The sequence below is a fragment of the Centroberyx gerrardi genome, chromosome 2 (genome assembly GCF_048128805.1).
Source record: "Centroberyx gerrardi isolate f3 chromosome 2, fCenGer3.hap1.cur.20231027, whole genome shotgun sequence".
NCBI lineage: Eukaryota > Metazoa > Chordata > Actinopteri > Beryciformes > Berycidae > Centroberyx > Centroberyx gerrardi.
In genome coordinates this window covers 29068770-29081501 of record NC_135998.1, presented here as the reverse complement: position 1 = coordinate 29081501, position 12732 = coordinate 29068770, and the positions used below count along the sequence as shown (strand labels likewise).

Genomic DNA, 12732 nt, shown 5'->3' with positions numbered 1-12732 from the left:
TAACTTGATCCCATTGTAGCAGGAGTGGATTTCCCTAAACCACCCCCAGCATGGAGATCATTTAAACTTCAGCAAGTTAAGACAAAGACGACCCGTGTGTGCCAGGGCTTTCTGGAAACTCAGCCAATTTCACTGATCTACCCTGTCTCAGATGTAGCAATCTATTTCTATAGCTGCCCTCCCTGACATGTGGCGTAGCTTAGGTATCCAACCCTCCTCCACCCTCATCCCCGCTGCCTATTTTTGTCTCGGTCTACACTGTCTGTGTGCCTTATTGTTTCCCCACTGGTACCCTTTTCTTCTTGTGTTTCTCTCATTCCTTAAAACCTTTGGAACTCTCACTGTCTTGCTAAGCGTGAAATGCTTGATATGTACTTATAGGATCAAACTTTGGGAAAATAACCTGTGCATGTCTCTCTAGTGTGTGGAGACGTCCATGGCCAGTTCTTTGACCTGATGAAGCTGTTTGAGGTGGGCGGATCCCCCAGCAGTACCCGCTACTTGTTCCTCGGGGACTATGTAGATCGAGGGTACTTCAGCATTGAGGTAGGTGTGGCTTAACACGTACGCGTTTGTGTCGCTGCGTCTGCCGTTTCATCTGACATTTGGAGCGGCGGCCTGGTGCTCGGTCTTGGGTCGCGTGGCTTAGGAGAACGTCTTTAAATAGAAGGTAGTAGGAAATGAAAGGCACACTAACATACAAATCTGTGTCTGTGTCTTGCCCTCCTGGCTGCTACACTGACCCCCCCCCAAACCACCTCTAACAGACACATGCACAAACACACACGCAAGTGTACATGCACATAAAAGCCTTGGATGTTGCCTCTAGGCTCTGTCTGTTTCCCATTTCCAAACCAGTGTGAGGGAAGTACTGAATCTGCCACTGTGTTTTCTGCAAGTGAGTCTAACTTAGTCTAGCTATGGCTGGCATGACATTTTTATTGGCTGCTGTCATGTTTCCTTGTTAGGGTCAGTGGATATCCTGGCAGCAGCGACTCGACCACAGAGAACCATATTATCCACTTTCGAAGACTTTGTCAGGATTAGGGTTAACTGCTCATTCAGGATATTCCATAATCCCGTCGCTAGATTTTGGAATATCAGAACAGTCCATTGAACTACATTAATTTAGAGCTAATTTATCCTCAGAGAGCCACAGCACCAATTTAGACTACTTAACTGTGTTGCCCAGCTCTGAATGTTACACCGAACTACATTTTCCAGTTCAGGATACTCCACAGAACTACTTTAGTAAACTTACATGTCTTACAAGTGTTCCCTTTTAAGGTTTCATGTAAGGATTCACTGTAAGATTCTGTGTCTTGACTCCCTTGCGTGTCTCCCTGCAGTGTGTACTGTACCTGTGGACTCTGAAGATCAACCATCCCAACACTCTCTTCCTCCTCAGAGGCAACCATGAGTGCCGGCATCTCACAGAGTACTTCACCTTCAAACAGGAGTGTAAGTTACTCTGGTCTAGCCTTAAATCCCCTTTTTGTTGTCATGATTTATCTTGGCAAGTCCTTGCCATGGGCAAACTTCTTATCTCATTATATCAGTCGGGTCTGTTTGGGAGTGGTAGGTGCAACAGTGTGTATTTAAAAGGCTTTGTTGCAACAGGCTTGTGAATTTACCAGACTTGTGTGTGTGTCCAGGTAAAATAAAGTACTCGGAGCGCGTATATGATGCTTGTATGGAAGCATTTGACTGCTTGCCCCTGGCTGCGCTCCTCAACCAGCAGTTTCTCTGTGTGCATGGAGGTCTGAGCCCCGAAATCACCTGCCTGGATGACATACGGAAGGTAACTAACTCTTAGTTAGTCCCTAGTCTGGCTCTCTTTAAGGAGTTAGTCTGGACTAAGATCTGAACCCTGGATTAACTCTTAGCTAAATTCTGCTTTAACATAGGTATAACACTTGTTTAATTTAATTTTAATCTAACACATAAATTAATTTAAGTGGGTTACCCTCTGTTTAATTTGGTTAAACTCTGACGGTGGTTCTGCTGTGTGTAGCTGGACCGGTTTAAGGAACCACCGGCATTTGGGCCCATGTGCGATCTGCTGTGGTCGGACCCAGGAGAGGACTACGGCTCGGAAAAGACCCAAGAACACTTCTGCCACAACAGTGTCAGAGGCTGCTCTTATTTCTACAGGTACAACATTCATGGCTTTCACTGCTGATGTACATTTTGGAAAAAAATCCTTAAAAGTAGTGACCACCTGCTTTCATAAACAATTGGTTATCTGTGGATGTGACCATTGGTTATGGCTGAATATGCTTTTATTCAGCGTTCTCTGTGCTGTCTCAGTATTTGTGTTGATTTTGCAATGTTGGCACTGCATGGAAGTCATGGAGAGGTGAAGATAAAAGCACCTAATTGAATCCTTCATCCTTAGTTTGTTTTAATGGCATGACATTTCAGTGATTTGTTAAGAAATCACACAAAATGTCAATTATTCTATCACCATTCCAGGAAATCTATTAGTAATTCTAGCAGTTGTTCTGGTGCTGTTCCCTCTGGCACTGTGTCCTACTCATTCACTGTTCGATACACAGACAACCTGCCTGCTCCTCTCACACTCGGAGATTATGAGGCTTGTTTCGTTGCGTTGCAGTTCTTCATTTCCACACTGTGGCTAGAAGTTTTTGAAACTGAATCTGTAGTTCTAGGATCAAGAATAAAATCCCAGACCTCCTGTGTAAAAGCCTCAACCTTAATTGATCTCTAATTTTAGCACGTTTTGCCTCTCTCGTACTTGAGTTTAAGCAGCCTGCTTAACTGTCATGACAACCAAGGTGACTGGGAAGAGACAGCAGTGCTGCAGGAGCATCTATTCACCAGGATGGAAACACAAGGCTCACCTGTCAGTCTGGAGGGCCGGAGAACATGTTGGGAAAATATGGAAAAATTGTCAATTGAAATACGTTCAATCACTATTTGCCAAATTGATCAAATATTCACATAATTATACTGTTAACATTTTAAATATTACAGATATTTAACAGTTAAAACTGTCTCTCTCCCTCATAAATAGCTATGAATAGCAACTGAAATGACTAACATGCTGCAATTGAAGCTCCTAGATTTTAGGGAATGGCTTTTACAGGTTACAAAAGAGAAGAATATCTTCCCCCCTGGCCAGACTTTGACCTCCCCCAATCCTAGTGACAATATCTAATTCTGGCAACAACATCTTAGTTTCTCTTCCAGTACATACAGTATGCACTAATGCAGTTTTTGGTAGCAAATGATAAATTAGCAATAGTATTGATTTGATTTAAATTTAACTCAAAAAGACAATGAGTAACAACTATGGAGGAATTATTCTGACTAAATTAAATAAATTAATTGTGAAATGTCATAAATATATTTATATCAGAATAATTCGTTTAAAGCTGCAATAAGCAATTAGTTATCTACCTGTTTATTTTATTGTTGCAAGGTGTGGCACGTACAATCAAATAAATATATCTGTCCACTTCTTCCATCAAATTTGAATTTTACTGAAACTCTCCAGGTTTGCTGGTTACACCATCAACAGTGTCATAGGGGAGGCTTATATCTTTGTAAATGCTTCAGAGAAGCTCTCAACTTTCTCTAAGAAATCAGACCATGACCAGTTGCTTCCATTTTGTCTGCTGAAGCTGTCTGCTATCTGCTTTCTCCTGCTATATCATGTAAAATCTCTAAGTAAACATTTGTCCTGGGCGCAGCCATTTTGAGGTAGGCATGAGTAATCGATTCAAGCTCAACCACCAATCAAAAGTCAGAACCGGTTAGAACCCTCCCATGAGCTTTGATGGATGAAGTTGACAGATATCTATTCCATTGCACACACCACATCTTGTGACACTGAAATAAGTAAATGTATTAATAGATGATTGGACAAATAAATATTATATATTAAATTGCTTTAAATTATTTCTCCATGTAGAACAAGCTGATTTGAGTCCTTGAATTGAATTGGCAAAACCCTAAAAGTCATGGAAAGGTGTTTGAATTTGATGTGTGAGTAGGCGCAGGAACTACTTCTCTCGGCTTCATCTTTGTTCTCATGTCTCAGCACAAAGAGGCTGTCACAAAACTATTTTATTAGTTGGTTTTTATTACACTGGCTCTGGTAAAAGCAAAAACTCTTCATGGAATCATAAAACGGCTAAATGCGTGTTCTGTCTTGACCAACTTGATGTTTGTTCATCACTAACGGCACATTATTCTTCTGTTTATCAGTTACCCAGCAGTATGTGACTTCCTGATGAACAATAATCTGTTGTCTGTAATACGAGCACATGAAGCCCAAGATGCAGGGTGAGTAGGGATGCCGGCAGCACCGCCGATGCACGTTTTCTATCATCTATGAATCTGTCCTGCTGGAGCAACTGGGGATTTTGATTGGCTAATAACCTCGGTCTCTCTCTCAGGTATCGAATGTACAGGAAAAGTCAAACGACAGGCTTCCCTTCTTTAATTACAATCTTCTCTGCTCCTAACTACCTGGACGTGTACAATAACAAAGGTAAGAGAAGTGTGCTCTGTAGGACAGAAACTCTGTGGTTGGAAACCTTACAAGAATCAGGAACTGTATGAACACAGGGTTTATGAATTCTAAGGGTTAATGTGTGTGTATGTGTGTGTGTGGTGATTTCTCCTCAGCGGCGGTGCTGAAGTACGAGAATAATGTGATGAACATCCGGCAGTTCAACTGCTCTCCTCACCCCTACTGGCTGCCCAACTTCATGGACGTCTTCACCTGGTCTCTGCCCTTTGTTGGAGAAAAAGGTTAGAGGCCGGATGCTCAACCACACTCATTTCATTCTTGCCAAGTCAGGTTTCTGCCTTAGTGTTTGGTAAGTTTTCATGCATGCTCTTCTAGTTGAAGCGCATCATGGACTGAGGATGCATCTGAGGCCAATATGTGGTACAGCTACTGCATTCTGTCCATATCAGCTGTAAACCAGAATAGGGTATCTATCTATCTAAGTGCCAAAGGGAATTTTCATTTTTAATTGCACAGGTGACGGCTCTTACGACAACTCTAATCAAAACATATTAAGCTGCGGTTGCCTGGCAAGTTGTCAGAAAACAGGTTGTGCTTTCGGCCCAGCTGGTGTGCACCGGTGTTTGTGTGTGTGTGTCTATTTATGCACTGTGGGCAGATACAATGTGGCTGTGCGATAGCCTACGTGTTCATCATGGATTTAGTTTGGCCAAATAAACTGATGCCTGAATGGTTTTATAGGTTAGTCCCAGTGGGTGCACAATCCAGCTCATTGTCATCCATATGTAAAAAAAGATATACACCTACATGCGCACGCTTGCCTCTCGCAATTAGGCCTATGATTTTAAAGAATCTGCCATAACTCAATAATGCCGCTAATCTCTTAATAAGGCTCCACTGTATCACAGTTATTCACTAAACGACCTTGCACAGCTATATACACATTATATGCAGTCACTGTGTCTCAAGGACTGTGATTATACCATACTAACTGGGAAATGTGTTAATTTACCAAATTTACCTTGGGAAATCTGTACATTTACCAGCCCGCTGTACACAGTTTGTCGTACATATTTGTGTGCATTTACCATTTGCCCATATTTCCCATATGCAGAACAACACCTCACCTGTACTGTACATGGAAACTGCTTGATAATTTGTCCGTATCTTGTCTGTTCATGCAGTGACAGAGATGCTGGTGAACGTGTTGAACATCTGCTCTGATGATGAGCTCATGTCAGAAGGGGACGACACGTGCGAGGGTAAGACCACAGAACACCTTCTCTCTTAAGCTCACACAATGTTTTCTTTATGAAATTGTGGTGTTATGCTGCGTTCAAGACAACCAGGAACTGGGAAACGTCCTACTTCCGAATAGGAAAAATCCATCTGAACGGTCCTCCTCGTCAGAAACTTGACTCTTCTCTGAGTCTCTGTGTTTTTCTCCTCTTCATGTGTTTTAGCTTGGCTATTCCAAAGCTTTTGCTGCCAAACAAGCGCAGCTTTCGTTCGTCCACATTGTTCCCACCTCAACCGCTTCAATGCTCTGAGGTGGGAAGTGGGACATTCCAATTGGGAGGTTTCCCAGTTGTCTTGAACGTAGCACGGCACAGCCCCCGCACAGGCTTACCTCCCAGTACACAGCAAACACAGGCAGAGGCAGAAGGGGGGAGACTCACCACTCCATGGGTATTTGTATAGATTGCCAATCCATGAAGTGGTTTATTGTACTATATTACATTCTGGGATACATATAGCTTATATATTGACCAGTAAACAAGCAGTCACAGTCAAAGATGTAGTCAAAGAAGCCTGCAAAATGCCCATCAGTGAGACAGCAGTCAGCCGACAAGCCTCATATCTCGGTTTGAAAAAAACTGGCAGGTTGCCTTGGCGACCAACCAGGATGAACCGCTCTTTTACACATAATACACTTCAACATACTCACACACAGTGCAAACTACTGAAGAGGAACTCCAACATTTTGAGGAAGTCGAGTTAATTATTTTTTCACACTGCAGCGCAGTCTAAGCAGTAAGCGCGGTGTGAGCGGCTGCATCTGCTGAAAATAGATCCGTATCAAAGGGATGGTAAAGCTTTGGCCAGCAATACACCGTCCTAGCCGGGTGTGAGTCGATGCCAGTGCAATGCAGTGTTTACCCACAGAGCGTGGCCGAGTGCCAGTGCTGTGCCTCTACAATCTGTTGCTAGGTAATAGTATTTTGTCCCCAGAGCATATACTCGCATGCCGTGTGTGTGTGTGTGTGTGTGTGTGTGTGTGTGTGTGTGTGTGTGTGTGTGTGTGTGTGTGTGTGTGTGTGTGTGTGTGTGTGTGTGTGTGTGTGTGTGTGTGTGTGTGTGTGTGCAAAAGGGTAGTCAGATTTCTCTCCTGCAGCAGCGCGATTCTCTTTGCCCATCATATGATTCCTTTCTATATTAGATATGGTGAATTGAATTGAGCTTCCTAAGTGTGGCTGTGCTGCTTCTAAGTTGAGCTGCGTTAGTGGCAGCATGACTCCAGACTGTAATGATTAGGGGTGGGGGTGGGGGTGGGGCAGGGGGGCAGTCTGGTGATGTAAGGCCTGGGGATACACAGTTGTATCTGAAGATAACACTGGTAGTTGGGAGATGGATGCTTTGGATGTGACAGTCTGGATCCTGGTCTTAGTTGAAACCTATTTGGGTGTTAAAGTGAACACTGAATATTATTATTGTGGTATCAAACTAGCCTATTTTAGATTTATACTGCATATTATTTTGTTGTCAAACTCACCTATGTTAGATTTATAGGCTGTAACTTAAAACCAGAACAAAAGCAAACGACCAACACTTGTGTGCCAGTGTTGCACAACAACAAAGCCTCAGATATTGCTTACAACCAGCTGAGTGTCAGCTGAGGCTTGTGAAGTAGAGAATATCTCTCAGGGCGATTTCCCCTAGTTGAGGTTTCTGTCTCATTTCAAATTTTCTTTAAACAATTTAATTCCCCCAACTTATCTCCCTTTTCCTTTTTTTCAGGCGGAGCTCCTGCCGTCAGAAAGGAGGTGATCAGAAATAAGATCCGTGCGATTGGAAAGATGGCCCGCGTCTTCTCTGTGCTCAGGTGTGTGTGCCACATGCATTTTGTATTTTTGAGGGGTTTTCAGTGCTTTTTTCACTACTTTGAACCTATTTTTCAAGCAGTCAGTTTGTCTTGATGCTGCATTCCTGGACAAGACTCACTTGAAAACAAGACTCTTAATCTCAGCCTTATCAAAGAAAAGCTTAAATCAGTAAAAGTAAATAAATATAAAAAGATCTATTCTAATCTATTGTGTTTCATTGATGTATTTTGGATTACTATTGAGCGACTCCTTAATTATAACCCTTATTTCAATCTTGCTCCAGTTTAGTATAAGGCTAATGACTTTTTCCTTGACTTACATTCGTCCTCCTTCAGTCTTGTGCAAGTGTGTCAAAATCATTTTGCACTCAGGTTATGAATGCTCCTGTTCGAAGAAGAAAAACGTGGCGGAGTGATTTTCGAGGCCTAGAAAAGCAACACGGCGTATAATGGGCGCGTTATCTAATGTTCTACTAAGCTATCGTACAACAGCGGCGATTGAATTACCTGCAGCCACGTGTCGTTATATAACCGTTTTGGGCTTATGGAATTGATAATCACATGCCACAATGTGATACCAGCAGGCTATTAATTAGCTCTGCTTTTGCCTTCTGTTCACTTTGCGTTCACGCTGCTCCATATTCCATCTCATCGTCTTTCATTGAATTGGTGTTTGATCAATTAAATTTGATGTGTGGAAAATGACTGAAATCGCTGAAATTGCCAACAGCAGATGATGATGTTATGTTCTGCGTGTGTGTGTGTGTGTGTGTGTGTGTGTGTGTGTGTGTGACAGAGAGGAGAATGAGAGTGTGTTACAGCTGAAGGGGCTGACACCCACCGGGACGTTGCCTCTGGGCGTCCTGTCCGGAGGCCGGCAAACTCTGCAAAGCGGTGAGTGGAACGCAGCCCATACATCCCAACACACACACACACACACACACACACACACACACACACACACACACACACACACAAACACACACTAACACAAACCCCCAACTAACACTAACCTCCTGTGCCTGCACTCACACTCCAAGACTAACCACTCATAAACAACAAACAGCCCCCAATCCCACACATTCACACACATACAAACACACACACACACTCATACATACACACACTGAGCAGATGGGGCAGATGAAATGACTAAATCTAATGTTCTTTACCCTTCCTTAAATTGAATCCTCTCTGCTCCATGTCGCCTCAAAAGAACCATCCTGTTAAAAGTAAAACCGTCTCCTCACAGGACTTTCTGTATAACAGCTTCCCCTATACAGTGCTGTGGAAAAGTTGGTACCCCCCTTGAGTTTTTGCACAATTTGTTGGGCTACAAAATGATTATAAAATGAAATTATTTTGTGTTTTTTTTTGTCTGAGACCTATACAATGTTTTCTATTTCACTAAAGTAATAAGGAAATTCTATATATTTTTATGAAGTTATAAAATCCAAATAAATGGGGAAAATAGGGTGTGCACCCCTTGAGCCAATTGTGTCACTGACAAATATTTGATCAGCATTTCATATCTTATGCTGCGCAGATGTCATGTTAAGGTTGCAGCTATAGGTTTTAAACAGTATTTACCATTCAGAATTGTAGTAATTTTGCCTTTTTAGACAACAAAAGCTGATAACAGGTGTCAATGGATTTCAGGGTGTACGATGGATTCAATCTGAGAAAACATGAGTATAATGTGGAATGTGAGGTTCACTTATGGATGGCATTGAGGTCCAGGTCTCTCTGTTTCAAAGAAAAAATAAAATGAATACATAAAGATGAATACATTTACATACATGAGCAGCATAAGATATGAAATGTCTATTGAATATTTGTCAGTGCCGCAATTTAGCTCTAAAGAAACAAAGGGTGCCCTTACCTTTGCACACCCTGTTTTTCATTTATTTGAATTTTACAACTTGAGTAACCAAAATATGTAGAATTCTGTTATTACTTTGGTGCATTAGAAAACATTGCATAGGTCTCAGACAAAAAAATGGCAATAATTTCATTTTAAAATCATTTCGTAGCCCAACAGATGGTGCAAAAACTCAAGGGGGGGTACGAACTTTCTCGCAGCACTGTAGGTTATCCCATGTTATTGTGTTACCTGTTTAAATCATCTAGTCCCATGTAGTTCTTGCACCCCCTGCTCTAACCTCTGACCTTTGTCATTACTAGCATATCGGATGGGGTGGGGTGGGGGGAAGGGGGTGTGTGATGATCTTTGACTAAATGATAACAGGACTGACTGATTGCAGTGTTAACGTGACTGACTGATTGCATTGATAACGTTACCACTCTCTCTCTCATCGGTTTTGGGCATGGCACTTCTACTCACGCTTACACAGCCACCGTAGAGGCAGAAGAGGCACGAGGTATGCAAGTCATCTACGATCTCTCTCTCTCTCTCTCTCTCTCTCTCTTTCTCCCCCTTCCCCCCCTCCCCAAAACTTCGTATGTTCAAGTAGTCGAACGATTGTGGATGCTTTTGATGCTTTGCCCTTCTTTGTTCAGAAGCAAACACCCATTGAGTTAAAGTGTTATCCGTCATTAATGTTTAAGTAAAAATCTCTGTTTCTTTGTCTCCACGCTGTCTCTGTCTTCTCGTAAAGTAAGTTCTCTTTCTCCTGGTCCGACCAATCTTCTCAGTTCCCCTCGTAGATTGTTCTTTACTTGATACTTCAGTAAACATTGTGCAGCAGGGTCAGAAATTAACGGGGGCCTCGGGGCAAAAAATGCCCTAGAAAGGTCACGTAACACCCAGGAAAATAAACATGAGGGGGCAAAAAATGTCCCCGATATTTTGGAGTAGTTGCATTTCACCCTGTTCGCAGTTTTTTTGAGTTGTCAAATAGTCACACGTGAATGCGACTACTGTTTCCCCGTTCACTCCAGTGTGTTCTGGGTGAGAAAGTAGAGTGATTTTGATCTGAAAGTGAATGCTGAGTGTTTATTTGCTAATATACAACGCACATTGGGCTTGGGCGATATGTAAAATTTAATATCGCGATACTGTCCCGCCAAAATATTGCAATATCCAATATTATCGCAAACAGTCTTTTTTTTCTTTTATTTCTTCCAAATTACATCATATTTCTAGGCTATAATAATAATTATTATTATTAACAGCCTAGAAGCATTGGAGGAAACAATGGCCATTTGGTGTAATTTGCTCATTCCTGCTATTTCCAGAAAAACGGGCTGATTGCGGAAAATTGAACCCACTTGAATTAAAAAGAAAAGTTTTTTCACTTCAAGTGTAATTATTTTGGGGGGTTTTTTAAGCGGGAAATATCACAATATTCACAAAATATCGCAATATCCAATAATATTGAATATTGGCCCAAGCCTAATGCACAGTTCAGTGAAATTTCCCTCACAAAGGACCTAAATGCCCCCAAAAAATCAGGTCAAGGGGGCAAAAAGTTCCCTCTGGATAAACAGAAAGTTAATTTCTCACCCTGGTGCGCAGTAGCTGCATCCCACCCATTAGCTCTGAGTTGCTTTCCCTGCCGTCTGCCGCGGCCTCGCTCTGACCCAGAACGTCTTGTCTCCGCAGCCATCCAAGGCTTCAACCCGCAGCACAAGATCCAGAGTTTCGAGGAGGCCAGGGGCCTGGACCGCATCAACGAGAGGATGCCCCCCCGCCGGGACAGCAAGCAGCAGGAGGCCACGGCCTCCCTCAACAACCTGCCGGCCAGCACCGGCCCGCCGGACAAGAACGGCACCAACGCGCAGGCCTAGATCCCCCTCCCTGCTACCCCCCCCCCACCCTCTCCAGCCCTCCTCTCCCCCTTCATCTCTCCCCTCCTCCTCCTCCTCCTCTCTCCCGGCTCCTGCTAACACTCTCTGCTGCCCCCCCCCCCCCTCCCCTGTGTACCACCTTTGCCCTTCCTTTTGATCCCTTCCTTCTCCTCGCTTCCTTCCTTCCCTCCTTCCCATCTCCTCCCCTCCTTTCTCCCGGCCAGAGAGGGAGGGGGGAGGGGCGGGGTGGGCTGGGGGGGGTCATTCAGTGTGACTCTCAGTCCGACCGACTCTTCGCCGCGCTTATTTATTTCATCATCTATAAAGATCTAATATCATAGTTTAAGACTGAACCTGAACAAAACGACGCAGGATAAAATCTCAATTGTACATTCTACATGGACTTGCTCAAGGCAATCACTGCCCCAATTGAATCAAAGGCAAATCCATTTTATATTAATTATGAGTTGGTATTCGGGACGACGTTAAGAAACCCCTTTTTATCAGCTCTTTTGAGTTCTAGTTTTGTGTGCTTGGCAAAAAGGAAGAACTGATGCTGTATACTCATCTAACGTACCTACCGCTGTGTTTGTGCCCACACAAAAAAAGAGCAAGCGAAAAAGCACTTGAATAGAAAACGAGAGAAATCAATTGGGAAACCTCCATCGCATAAAAATCCATCCTTTCTTATGCCAATGATAGTGTAACTGAGCTCCGACGAGCAAGTATTGACATTTATATTATATATGTATATTTTAATTGTTCCCTCTTTTCAATGTGATGTTGAATTTTTTTGTTTTTTGTTCTTTTTTTTTTTTTTTTTTACAATACATAGATTTAGGCGTAATCTCCCCAAGAGCGGGAAAAAGGGGGATCGAGGGAGGGATGCAGAAGAGGAGAGAGAGAAGGAGAAAGAGGGGGAGATGCTGATGGAGTGAAATGGGATGGGAGAAGAGAGAGGGAGAGGTAGAGAGAGCGATGTTAAGAGAGGAGAGGATGAGGATGGAGAGAAGCTTTAATAGAAATGGAGACGGATAGGGAAGAGAAAGATGGTTGCTTCAGCTCGGAGGTGAGGTGCGTTTGTTTCGGGTGTGTTGTATGACGATACCGACGGTTGGGAACCGGGTGGGTTTGAGGTTTTCTCTCTTTTTTTTTTTTTTTTCTTTTTTTTTTGGGTGGGAGGGCGGAGAGCGAGGCCTCATTTTTCTGACTTCTGTTTTCGGTCTCAGAACATATCTCACAGAATGTACAGAAAACGGTTTAATCGAGATTTTTTCTTTATAGCTAAATTTGAGAAAAAAAAAAGAACTTTTTTGTCAAGTACTTGTATTGCGAGGCCTCTCATTTATGTAGATGTTTCACTCCATTCAATAAAAAA

The 12732-nt window shown here is 42.9% G+C and overlaps 1 protein-coding gene across 1 annotated transcript in view; it reads left to right on the top strand.

Annotated features, from left to right (window-relative positions):
- The window catches only part of ppp3ccb (protein phosphatase 3, catalytic subunit, gamma isozyme, b), a 22881-nt gene extending 10149 nt beyond the window's left edge, over positions 1-12732 (top strand). The window contains exons 3-14 of the mRNA XM_071914309.2: positions 422-546; positions 1350-1461; positions 1656-1801; positions 2015-2154; positions 4234-4311; positions 4425-4519; positions 4657-4782; positions 5686-5763; positions 7520-7604; positions 8401-8498; positions 9959-9985; positions 11170-12732. Of these exons, the coding sequence (XP_071770410.1) occupies positions 422-546; positions 1350-1461; positions 1656-1801; positions 2015-2154; positions 4234-4311; positions 4425-4519; positions 4657-4782; positions 5686-5763; positions 7520-7604; positions 8401-8498; positions 9959-9985; positions 11170-11354 (1295 nt within the window). The 3' untranslated portion in view covers positions 11355-12732. The remainder of the gene's footprint in view (positions 1-421; positions 547-1349; positions 1462-1655; positions 1802-2014; positions 2155-4233; positions 4312-4424; positions 4520-4656; positions 4783-5685; positions 5764-7519; positions 7605-8400; positions 8499-9958; positions 9986-11169) is intronic.